Source organism: Cebidichthys violaceus, unplaced genomic scaffold (assembly GCF_023349555.1).
Source record: "Cebidichthys violaceus isolate CVI_PGR_0920_01 unplaced genomic scaffold, fCebVio1.0.p SCAF_38, whole genome shotgun sequence".
NCBI classification, from domain to species: Eukaryota; Metazoa; Chordata; class Actinopteri; order Perciformes; family Stichaeidae; genus Cebidichthys; species Cebidichthys violaceus.
The window spans coordinates 1,971,681-1,984,180 of NW_027176572.1; the positions used below are offsets into that span (position 1 = coordinate 1,971,681).

At 40.7% G+C, this 12,500-nt stretch overlaps 2 protein-coding genes across 2 annotated transcripts in view; one reads left to right on the plus strand and one right to left on the minus strand.

Annotated features, from left to right (window-relative positions):
- Positions 1-8,155, minus strand: part of LOC137884391 (CYFIP-related Rac1 interactor B-like) — an 8,187-nt gene extending 32 nt beyond the window's left edge. Inside the window, exons 1-11 of the mRNA XM_068726179.1 lie at positions 8,013-8,155; positions 5,347-5,420; positions 5,003-5,124; positions 4,580-4,685; positions 4,137-4,273; positions 3,850-3,927; positions 3,337-3,453; positions 2,551-2,630; positions 2,311-2,437; positions 2,075-2,145; positions 1-1,942 (exon numbers count right to left, since the gene is read on the minus strand). The exon at positions 1-1,942 is cut by the window's left edge and continues 32 nt beyond it. Coding sequence (XP_068582280.1) covers positions 1,873-1,942; positions 2,075-2,145; positions 2,311-2,437; positions 2,551-2,630; positions 3,337-3,453; positions 3,850-3,927; positions 4,137-4,273; positions 4,580-4,685; positions 5,003-5,124; positions 5,347-5,419 — 981 coding nt within the window. The 5' untranslated portion in view covers position 5,420; positions 8,013-8,155 and the 3' untranslated portion in view covers positions 1-1,872. The remainder of the gene's footprint in view (positions 1,943-2,074; positions 2,146-2,310; positions 2,438-2,550; positions 2,631-3,336; positions 3,454-3,849; positions 3,928-4,136; positions 4,274-4,579; positions 4,686-5,002; positions 5,125-5,346; positions 5,421-8,012) is intronic.
- A 604-nt stretch (positions 8,156-8,759) lies between these two features.
- Positions 8,760-12,500, plus strand: part of LOC137884392 (prohibitin-2-like) — a 10,571-nt gene continuing 6,830 nt past the window's right edge. The window contains exons 1-4 of the mRNA XM_068726180.1: positions 8,760-8,847; positions 10,132-10,261; positions 10,928-11,012; positions 11,854-11,933. Coding sequence (XP_068582281.1) covers positions 8,827-8,847; positions 10,132-10,261; positions 10,928-11,012; positions 11,854-11,933 — 316 coding nt within the window. The 5' untranslated portion in view covers positions 8,760-8,826. The remainder of the gene's footprint in view (positions 8,848-10,131; positions 10,262-10,927; positions 11,013-11,853; positions 11,934-12,500) is intronic.

Here is a 12,500-nt window from a genome sequence, read left to right on the forward strand (position 1 = left end):
AGCCAATGCAAACATCATTAAAAACAATTAATGCCATATCATCCCTGACGCTGTGGCGTTAACACACAAAGCAAAAATAAAAAAGATTAAAAAGATTTCCAGTCATCAATCCGTACCGCATCGTCTCCGTCACAGTGATTCTCCTTCTCCTTGCTAATTCCAAAGTAGCCAGTGAGTTAACTATATTATCCATCCAGCTTATATATATATATATATACATATATATATACGTATATATATTCCTACTGTTTGTCTATAGCGTACCGTATCAAGTTTGAGATCAACAGAAACGGGTTTGAGATAATTACTAACAAGGTGCAGAAATGAGACAATTTTAAAAGTCCTTGATTGGTTCTCAGGAGTCCAGTGGTTTTGGATTGTTAAAGACTCTTTCCATAGAAACATCAGAGGTGGTCGAGGGTCAACCAGAAACCAACCGGTCAGTCTTCATGCCTAAAGTCTTTTCTCTTGTTTAACGTCTGTTGAAGATAAATCAACGCTGACCGTCATCGAGAGGGAACGTTTTCCAGGCGCAGTTTTAAAATATATTTCATTTTTCCCTTCTTTTGTTTCTCATAATTCATTTAAATATTAAATTGATTCATAAAACTTGTTGTATTTGAGAGCTGATAGAGTTACAGCAGTGCATGTTAATATTTGATGATAAGAGTCTTGTGTTTTAAGGCGACAGTTCATCTGCAGTAGAATGAAGATTAAACATTTAGTCTTTAGGCCTTTGTTTGGTTTTGAGATTAATACTCACATCAAAAATATGATTTTTTCATGACTTCATCGCTCTTTCTTTGGCAGAAAACAGTAGTTCTGGTTGAGCAAATAGAAATTAGGGTCCAACAAACAAACACGTATGTGGACGAGAAAACGAACAGGTGAAACGATCGGATTGTTTGTTCTACCGCTACCCAAAGAACCGATGAAGCCAAACTGGAATAAACCGTATTTAAACCTCTCAGATCTTCGCTTTAACTAATAAGTAAAACTGTGAAACTGAGAAGTTCAACCTCGGCCACAGAGACTAAATCTGAGGTAGGAACTGCGGCCCGAGGAACTAAACGAGAACATGGTTCCTCCGGAGGAAAAAGTTCCTGGCTTCTTGAAAATAGTTCTGGAAAACAAGTTGGTGGAAAGCTGCATTCACGTCACTCCAGAGAAACAAACGGTAAACCGGTTTAAGCCAGTTGTTGGTTAAGTTGACCAACTAGTGGCTGAACCTGGTTTCACGTGTTTATCCTCAACTGTTGAGTCAAAATGTTATTTATTACATATTGCGAGTTACTTTATTTTGAAAGTTACACTACTTTTACGTTACTTTCACCAAAGTAGCAGCAGAAGTACGACGAGGTATTATACAAGATGGGGAATAATTAATACTTAAGTACTTAATTTCAGGTTACTCATTGTAAATATAATAATATTACGTACATAATACAACATACATTAAACCCTGAAATTCAGAGGTTTGGAACCACGCAGGGTGAGTCTCGAAGAAGTCGTCAGTATGTTGTTTTTCATATTGGGAATGTGATGAACGCTGCAGCCTGTAGGGGGCGCTAGCAGGACTACCAACATGAGTCAAGTCATCAAGTGAACAAGTGAACTATATATTCTGAAGGTCCACAACGTGTCGGAATGAACAGCAGATTGTATTTGTTGTAAATCTGAGACGTGAATGCAGCTCGAGCACAATCTGACATCTTTTTGGATCAAACAACAAAAACAGCTTTATAAAAAAAGTGGAAAAAACAAACGTCTGAGGTCAAACACAGAAATATTAGCTAAAGGTTTGTTCAGTAGTTCTTTTTGAAATGTGGACCACAACACTTGTGTCTCCCGTTTCGCTCCAGGAGCCTGGGGTTAGTTGGGCAGCAGCATGTTTTTGATCTGTTTGGACGTCGCCTCGTCGTTCAGGTGTTTGGTCGTGTACCTGCAGGGGCGGAGCGGCGGGTTTAAAGGCAACTCGGTGACAGCATGAATGAGCAATTCAGCCTTTGAACAGACATGAACATGAACAGACACGGAGAGACCGTGTTTGTGGTGCGTTTGAGGACAGTCAGACCTGAGAGCGTTGAGTAATCCCTCCACACTGCTGGGCGGCTGCTCCTTCAGCACTCTGATGCAGCCTTTCATCTGAAAATAATAACAATAATTATTATTGTTATTATTATACAGAAGTTAGTTCATGACAAACCTCGTATCTCCAGATGGGTTGAATGTTTGTGAACTTTCTGACGGCCCTTGAACGACAAAATAAATGAGACCAAGCGAACGTTAACACGAGTGTTGCTGCCGTACGTCTATGTTGCAGGTCTTCACGAAGGCTCCGGCCGGGTGAACGTGGTCGTACAGGATGATGACGCCCACCATCACCCGGAGGCAGAACAACACCGTCTCCTCACTGGCGAAGCGACTGCGATACTCCCTGCACACACACACACACACACACACACACACACACACACACACACACAGTGTTGGTTCATGTCTGCAGGCGGGTGGCTGCGATGGTGCGTTCAGGAACACGTCAGGACTCACGGTGTCTCCAGCATCACTTTACACACGCTGGCCATCGTGCTCAGACAGTCGGTCGTGTTTTCAAGCGGAACGTCTGGATTCTGAACAGAAGGACAATAAAGTTTTATTCAATCACCACAAGAAGTAAACAAACACTACTGCATGTTGTTAGAAAAAAGTATTCAAACAATCAAATACAAACATATTACCAGTTCATAATATTTCATAATCTCTGAATGCTTTAGTGAGGAGTACTTTAACGTTCCTTTAGTGATAAATGTGGCGACGGCGCCCTCTGCTGGAGCTTTGTGAAAACAACATGTTGAAGAAGCCTTTAATATGAAGCGGTTATTCTTAAATTAATAAATGTTTCACTCATTGAACTGGAGGTCTGTGTCCTTCTACGCTTTGTTATGCTATTGTTTTTTATTTGTTATATTATTTGGAGAAGTTGTAGCTCAGTGGGTAGAGCAGGTCGTCCACTTTATTTTATTTATTTTATTTATTTTATTTATTTTATTTATTTTATTTATTTTATTTATTTTAATTTATTTATTATTTTATTATTTTATTTTTACGCAACCGACCAAAACACTTAAAGTAAAAATGTAAACATGTACAAAATGAATTGATCTGTTCAATAATATAAACATATATAATAAATATAAATATAATGTATAAATATAAATATAATATAAATATAAATATAATATAAATATAACATAAATATAAACACAATATAAATATGACTATAATATAAACATAATATCAATATAATATAATATGAATATGAATCTTTGGACTCACATCGGAGACGAACTTTGACGTGGCGTCGCTCAGCGTCTTCAGCATCGGCGTGGCGCTGGCGTAGAACAGAGACATCCGATTGGCCAACTCGTTGTTGACCTCATTACCTGCGTTGCCCTGTGGGGGGGGTAAAAGCAACGTGTTGCCAAGTTTTTTAAAACCTCTGAACACGTCACACACAACACGTTTGTTTTATATATTATAAACATATATATATATATGTATGTTTATAATATATATGTATATATATGTTTATAATATATATATATATGTATATATGTATGTTTATAATATATATATATATATATGTTTATAATATATATATATATATGTATATATGTATGTTTATAATATATATGTATATGTATGTTTATAATATATATGTATATATGTATGTTTATAATATATATATGTATATATGTATGTTTATAATATATATATATATATATGTATGTATGTATGTATGTTTATATATATATGTAGTTTCCAGGACAGTATTCATTGTTCTCTCACAGAGAGGTTGTTGATTCTCATGCGGCTGATGGTTCGGCGGTAATAGCTGAAGTCATTCTGGATCGCCGGGTTCGTCATCTGGAACAAAGAGAAGGAGTTATAGAGGAGGTGCAGGAGGTGGAGAGGGTTAAGGGAGTGCAAGTGATGCAGGATGTGGAAGAAGAAGAGGAGGTGCAGGAGGTGGAAGATGTGGAGGAGATGGAGGAAGTTCAGGAGGTGCAGGACACACAGGAGGTAAAGAAGAGGAGGAGTTGTAGAGAAGGAGGTGCAGGAGGAGGAGAGCAGACCTTGAGCTCGTCAAAGCGCAGCGTGAAGTGAAGGATGTGAGCGAACTGACGAGCCAGAGACTGTTTCTGCTCCAGATGCTGAGTGGGAGTCAAACCAGAGCTGGTGAGGACGTCCAGGAGGCACCGCAGACTGGACTCTGTGGGGGGGGGGGAGACAGGGGGGAGACAGGAGGGAGGAGACAGGTTCAAGTTTCTAACATCATCTTTTTGTCTCAAACAGGAAACACTTCCTGAAACACTCCCTCAGCGCCTCCTTCAGGCCTCTGTGTTCATCACAGCCTCATGTTCACCTCCTCAGTGGTGGAGCTGTAGGTGTAACGTTTGTCCTGAAGGAGGCGCTAGAGGACCGATGATTGTCTAAATGAATTCATCACAACGAGGAAGAGAAGATGTTGAGACAATAAGTTCATTAGAAGAGAAAGGTGGTGTTTTCAGCTTCTTACCCAGTTTCTGTGAGAACTCATAGAAGGTCTTCAGTTTACCGACCAGAGGAACCACAGCTGACCAGGCCTTCTCCTGAACACCCTCCACCCCAGGACTCTGGATGGCCTGGACACACACACACACACACGCACACACACACACACACACACACACACACGCACACACACACACACACACACACACACACACACACACACACACGCACACACACACACACACACACACACACACACACACGTTGACTAATCGATCAATGCCTGGTCTCATCTGTTCTTGAATAACCTGTTTGATTCATAAATAAACATCTGATGTTAAAAACTTCTTCCTGTGTTTTTCTGTGTAAACGTCTGTCGTAGAACGTGCTCAAGTAAAGTACAAGTACCTGAAATGTGTACTTAAAGTAGTGCAGTAGTAGTACTCACCTGTCGTATCTCCTCCCCCGCTCCTCTGTACGTCTGCAGGTCCTCCAGGACGAGACGAGCCTCCGTCAGCGTCTGGTTCACCTCCTCCCACACCGCTGTCTCCGACTGGGAGGGCTGAGCGTCTGCACACACACACACACACACACACACACACACACACACACACATACACACACTCACACACACACACACACACACACACACACACACACACACACACACACACACACACATACACACACACACACGCGTGTTGGACAAGAGTGTGTGTGTGTGTGTGTGTGTGTGTGTGAGTGTGTGTATGTGTGTGTGTGTGTGTGTGTGTGTGTGTGTGTGTGTCTTACTCTCAAAGTCCAGGAAGAAGTTGCCCCCGTTGTTGTCGATGTCTCTGGTTAACACCTTGATCAGGTTCCCCATGCTGCCAACACACAGAGAATCCTTCATCACTGAGGACACACCCACCTCATGACAAACATCATCAAGAAGATCAACACAACGAAGAGAGGAGCACAGAACACACTGACTCATCAGCTGCTGGAGAGGAGGAGGAGAAGAAGGGGAAGAGTGAAGGAGGAGGAGAAGGAGGAGAAGGAGGAGAAGAAGGTGAAGAAGAAGAAGAAGAAGAAGAAGAAGAAGGAGGAAGAGTGAAGAGTGAAGGAGAAGAAGAAGAAGGAGATGAAGGAGGAGAAGGAGAAGAAGAAGAGTGAAGAAGAGTGAAGGAGAAGGAGATGAAGAAGAGTGAAGAAGAAGAAGAAGAAGAAGAAGAGTGAAGGAGATGAAGGAGAGTGAAGGAGAGTGAAGGAGAAGAAGGAGATGAAGAAGAAGAAGGAGAGTGAAGGAGATGAAGGAGAGTGAAGAAGAAGAAGGAGATGAAGAAGAAGAAGAAGGAGGAGGAGGAGGAGGAGGAGGAGAAGAAGGAGGAGGAGGAGGAGAAGAAGTAGAAGGAGGAGGAGGAGGAGGAGGTAGCAGCTGCTCACTATCAGGAACTCTGTGAATCAGATGTTCTAGCTCTGAACAAAGAGAGAGAATGAAACCAGGGAAGGTGGAGTTTGTGTTCCAGTTCAACTCAAGTGTTGAGAAGCATGAAGAACACAACAAGCTGAGCTTATAAACAAAGTGGAGCACAACGTGTTATTACACCGTTATTACCACCACACACCACCAGGCTGAACCCGGTCCAGTCGGAGGCCGAGGTTCAGCTCGCGGCTCTCTGACGTCTTAGAGCTACTTCCTGTAAGAGGAGCAGCCTAGAGTCAAACTAAAGCTAGAGTCAAACTAAAGCCAGCGGCGCGCTGTGAGCCTCCTCTTGAGAGAGAACTGAAGAGGAAGTGATGAAGCTCTGAAAGTTTGGCCTAAATTTAAAACAGAGGAAGTGAAGCAGACGGAGACACAGAACCACTCTGGTGCTCTGGCTGAACTGAAGCAGTTAAACCCAACACTCAGATTAAAACACCGGCTGGGCTGTCAGGATGTTGTTCTATGATTCATGAATAATCAAGAAGAAGAAGAAGAAGAAGAAGAAGAAGAAGAAGAAGAAGAAGAAGAAGAAGACCACAGCACCGTCTGTGAACCACTGAAGACATTCATGTCAACATTATCTTCATGACCTACAGCTCCAGTAATGACACAGTGTGGGTTTAGAGTAATAATGACACAAATATTAATAATAATAATGTAGTAATAAAAAACAATAACAATATCATTAGGAATACAATCATACCAATATAATAATAGAACAATATTTATATCATATTCATAGAATAATAAATAATAATTGTGTGTATATATAGTAATATAATAATACAAATATTATTAATAATAAAATAATAATAATAATGGTGGTGGTAAAAATAATACAAATAATATAATAATTATAAAATCATATTGGTTGACTGATGTAATTATAAAAAAGTAACAATATTAATAGTAGTACAATTATATTAATATAATAATCGAATAGTATTTATAAAATAATAATATAATAAAAATAATATTATCATCATCATAATGTGTGTATGTAGTAATTTAACAATAATAATAATAACAAATTATATAATAATACAAATAATATAATAATTATAAAGTCAAGGTTCTTATTTTGTTGGAGAGTTAGTACTGTGAAGTACTATTGTACTTGTACTGCACAGCATCATGCAGTATTCACAGTAACACTACTTTATATATATATATATATATATATATATATATATATATATATATACTTTTTGTCTTCTTGTTTACAGTAATATCTGAAATGCAGTACTTGTTAAGGAGTATTTTGTTGGCAGTGGTGGAGGAAGTACTCAGTAAGTAAAAGTAGTACTATCAGTGTGTAAGTATTCTGTTACAAGTCGTGCATAATAATATACTTCATCATGTGTATTAATACATGATACTCATTGATTCATGTTGCAGGTACTTTATGTACTGCTGAGTACCTTGAACAGTATTAATACATCATTAAATGAAGCTGTCACACAGATGACGCAGTACAAGTACAACGTTTACTACTCTGTACTACAAGTACCTCAACATCGTACTTAAGTAGTACTTGAGTACTTGCAGGTACTTCCCACCGTTGTGAGTCGGTGTATTAGTACTTCACTCACATCGTCGCCGCAGCTCAAAGTGTAAAAGTTTGCAGTAGAAGTACCTCACAGCTGTACTTGGGTACGTGTACTTTGTGTGTACTTAAAAACACGGTGTCGTCACGTACCTTCAGCGGACCGCCGAGAAGAACCCGGACCAGAAGCAAAACCTCTCCTGAGGAGACTCAGTACTGATGATGATTATCGTTATGATATTATGATTATTATGATTATGATTATTATAATAACAATAAAGAATAAAGAGTTGAAGCTTAAAGTCAGAGCTGGTTCCTCAGTCTGCAGCAGCACAAGTCTGCAGGACCTGACATGTCCGATCCTAGACCAGGATCCACCCCTAGAGGTCTGATTCTAGACCAGGTTCCACCCATAGAGGACTACCCCCCCACCCCCCCGCTCCTCACCTTCACTGATCGCTGATCGATATCCTCGGATCGATCCCGTGTGTGTGTGTGTGTGTGTGTGTGTGTGTGTGCGTGTGTCCGCGGTGGTCCAGGTGTCTCCCCTCCTGGCCGGTCCGCCTCCTCTACATGCTGAGTGAGTGTGAACCCGGAAAACAGCGGCGCGCGGCCGCTCCGTTAACTATAAAAGGAGTTGATTTCCTCAGGAGGAACTGAGCTGTGAGCCAATCAGCGAGCAGCGCGAGAGAGAGCAAAACCTGCAACCTATAACTTATTAAAAATAAAATAAAATAAAATAAAATAAAATAAAATAAAATAATGGATGAAGAGTTGTGATTTTTAACATATTGTGAATCTAAATCCTTTTTTGTTTAAATATGAATTATTAGTTGTTGCTTTTATTATTTCGATTTATGAAGTAAGAATTATGAGACAATCGCCAAAATTGAAATGAATACAAATAATAACCGTAAATCATATATTTTTTATTTAGTTGGCTATTCCTATGTTCTTGTTTAAAAAAGTTAGACATTAACTTTGCATTTAATAATGTTGCCTTTGCCTGAGGAGGTAGGAAAGGGGACAGAAAGGATGAAGGAAGGAAAGGTGAAGTGAAAGTCTCGTTTTTTAATTGTATTTAACTTTTAATTAACTTTTAATGAACGTCCATCGTCCTTCATCGTCAAACTACAAACAACCTCGGTGAAATCCTACATTTCCCATGTTGCACCGCGCCCACGGAAGTGCGTCATCACGCCTGACCTTGCCACTCTTCTTCACCTGTTTCTTCCTAGCAGCCTGAAGAGAGAGGACGAGCATGGCGAGTAAAGATCCCGCAGTAAGTCGTTTTAATGTCAATTCACGTCACTATTTATGCCTTCACTTCGGTTCAACCGGTCTGCTGTTTCCCGCTCTTTTGCACGCCGGCTCGTGACATTATTAGCGTTCTTAGAACAGCGCGTCACACACGTGAGTCCGGCTTATCTGATGCAAGCTAACGTTAGCTTTAAAGCTAGCTCACCGTTAAAGTAACGTTAGCTTAGTTCAGACAGATTCAGGTCAGAGAAGAAGACATACTAAAGATGGAGAGATGAGGAAAGACCTCTCTCTGTCTCTGTGTCTCTGTCTCTCTCTGTGTCTGACTATGTGTGTCTGTGTCTGTCTCTCTCTCTGTGTGTCTCTGTCTGTCTGTCTCTGTGTCTCTGTTTGACTATGTGTGTCTGTGTCTGTCTCTCTCTCTGTGTGTCTCTGTCTCTGATGGACTTTTTAAAGTTAATAAATGTTGGTCGGCTAATATTTAACTTCTGAGCAGGTCGATGAAGGATGAGATGACAGTTTCCTAATATGAATCTAACTCCTGTCATCTGGTAGTTTTAACATCATTGTAGAATAACACTTTAAACTCCTTTAGGCTCTTATAGAATCTTCTTAATACATATTAGACTAGAGTTATATAACACATGAATCACACTATCGTTAAAAACATCAGTTATGCAGAGAGTTGCACCTGAACGCTCTCCTGTTACACCACAGTTGACATTACTCCTCTTCCTCCTCTTCTTCCTCCTCCTGTGTTTCCTCATTTCTCAACATTTGGTCCTTAAGTTTGACTCTGATTCTCCTGGTCTATGAGTCTGAGTCTCCTGGTCTTTGAGTCTGAGTCTCCTGGTCTTTGAGTCTGAGTCTCCTGGTCTATGAGTCTGAGTCTCCTGGTCTATGAGTCTGAGTCTCCTGGTTTGAGTCTGAGTCTCCTGGTCTTTGAGTCTGAGTCTCCTGGTCTATGAGTCTGATTCTCCTGGTCTATGAGTCTGATTCTCCTGGTCTATGAGTCTGAGTCTCCTGGTCTATGAGTCTGAGTCTCCTGGTTTGAGTCTGAGTCTCCTGGTCTTTGAGTCTGAGTCTCCTGGTCTATGAGTCTGATTCTCCTGGTCTATGAGTCTGATTCTCCTGGTCTATGAGTCTGAGTCTCCTGGTCTATGAGTCTGAGTCTCCTGGTCTTTGAGTCTGAGTCTCCTGGTCTTTGAGTCTGAGTCTCCTGGTTTATGAGTCTGAGTCTCCTGGTCTTTGAGTCTGAGTCTCCTGGTCTTTGAGTCTGAGTCTCCTGGTCTTTGTGTGTTTTCAGGGTTTTCTGCAGCAGCTTCGTCAGATAGCGTCCCGGATGTCAGCCGGACCTCGAGGAGCCGGACTGGGTCTGAAGCTGCTGCTGGGAGCTGGAGCTCTGGCTTATGGAGTCAAGGAGGCAACATACACAGGTAGTCCACTTTAGCTTATTAATGAGACATAAATATCATTTACTCCTGTCCCTCACCTCAACACTGTGACAACAAGACGTTTGATGGTGATGACTATTAAATATGTTTATTACTTTATTCTCCTGAAGTGTCCTCTGAGGGATCTAGAAGGAAACACAACTGGTCATGATGCGTCTGTGTCCTGTAGCTGAAGGAGGACAGAGAGACATTCTATTCTATGTCCTGTAGCTGAAGGAGGACAGAGAGACATTATATTCTGTGTGTCCTGTAGCTGAAGGACAGACAGAGAGACATTATATTCTATGTCCTGTAGCTGAAGGAGGACAGACAGACAGAGAGACATTATATTCTGTGTGTCCTGTAGCTGAAGGACAGACAGAGAGACATTATATTCTGTGTGTCCTGTAGCTGAAGGACAGACAGAGAGACATTATATTCTATGTCCTGTAGCTGAAGGAGGACAGACAGACAGAGAGACATTATATTCTGTGTGTCCTGTAGCTGAAGGAGGACAGAGAGACATTATATTCTGTGTGTCCTGTAGCTGAAGGAGGACAGAGAGACATTATATTCTGTGTGTCCTGTAGCTGAAGGAGGACAGAGACATTATATTCTGTGTGTCCTGTAGCTGAAGGACAGAGACATTATATTCTGTGTGTCCTCTAGTTGAAGGAGGACAGAGAGCGATCGTCTTCAACAGGATTGGAGGGATGCAGATGGACACCGTCCTCTCTGAGGGACTCCACTTCAGGTAGGAGGAGTCATCACATGAAGAGGTTTACAGAAGGTCTGGGGTGGATATCGACCAATGAGGTCGCTCAATGACGAGGGGACGGTGTCCTGTTAGACCCCGCCCTTCAACTTTCAAAATAAAAGCTGGGACAGTGGCGTGGTCTTACTGCGTCGTGTTATTCGTGCTCGTAAGAAACGTCACCGTTTATTACAGCCGGAAGCTGTAAAAACCGTCATTCTCGTCAGATTTTCATCTTTCCGACGGTCTTTGAACACATCGTTTGTGACCAACGCGTTCATCACACAAAGCAACAAAACAAAGATTAAAAATGTGACGTTTCCAGATTCCTGCACCAGTGGATAGTCTTGATTTTCTGTGTTTCATAGATCACTATCTCCTCTGACAATGTGCCCTAGAATCATTGAAATGACTCCACGAGTGTCTCTGTCCCGTCAGAATATTTAGGTTTATGTCTCACGTCAACACACAGGTTCACCTTTTAACATTCAAACCTTTTGTGTGTCTTGTGCTGCTTTATATCAATAAGATACAATTAAATGGTCAGTTACATTTATTTGGGAGGAAATCGAGTCGTTGAGATTAATCAATTAAATCAGTGAAATAGTTGATGAATGGTAGAAAAGATGTAGTAGTTTAATATTCTGCTTTTCATGACATTTTACATTCAGAAAGAAACTATAACAAGTTTCTTCTTCTACGTATTTATTTTTATTTGCTCGTCACAGAAAATCGTATAAATGCCGAAACGAGAGAAAATAAAATGTAGAAAAGTTTGCGGAGGAACTTGGCTGGAGAAGAATGAATGGACATGAAGTCAAACTGGTGTCGTTGTCTTCAGGATTCCCTGGATCCAGTATCCCATCATCTACGACATCAGAGCCAGACCCAGGAAGATCTCCTCCCTCACCGGAAGCAAAGGTCAGACTCTCAACCGCATACGTCTCTGAGAGACCTGTCAATCAGCGTGTAGCCCCGCCCCTAAATCATCCCCTGCTTTATGGTGTGTCTGACTCTAAATGGAGCATAATGTACTAAATGAACATCATGCTGTATTGAAGAAGACTGTAAACTAGAGATTGAGACCATAAACTCATGTTTACAATGTTTACTGAGGGAATAAATCAAGAGAGAAGTAGAGTCATTTTAGACTAGACTTCTATACAACCAGAGGAGTCGCCCCCTGCTGGACACTAGAGAGAATGCAGCTTTAACACATGAAGCTCTTAGATCATAAACTGATGTTTACAGTGTTTACAGCTGTGACTCTCACAAATATTCACTGATAGAAACATCATTTACTTGTTTAGTATTTTACAAATAAGGACCTCTACATTTTAGATGTCTAAGAATATCTATAATGTATTAACCCTTTGTTTCTTTATAACACGTCATACTTGACTTGTTTCTTTACGGTTCTTGTATAAAGGTATTAAAGTAGTTCATGGATATGAGTTTACATATGATAACAATCCCTCCTCTTCATGG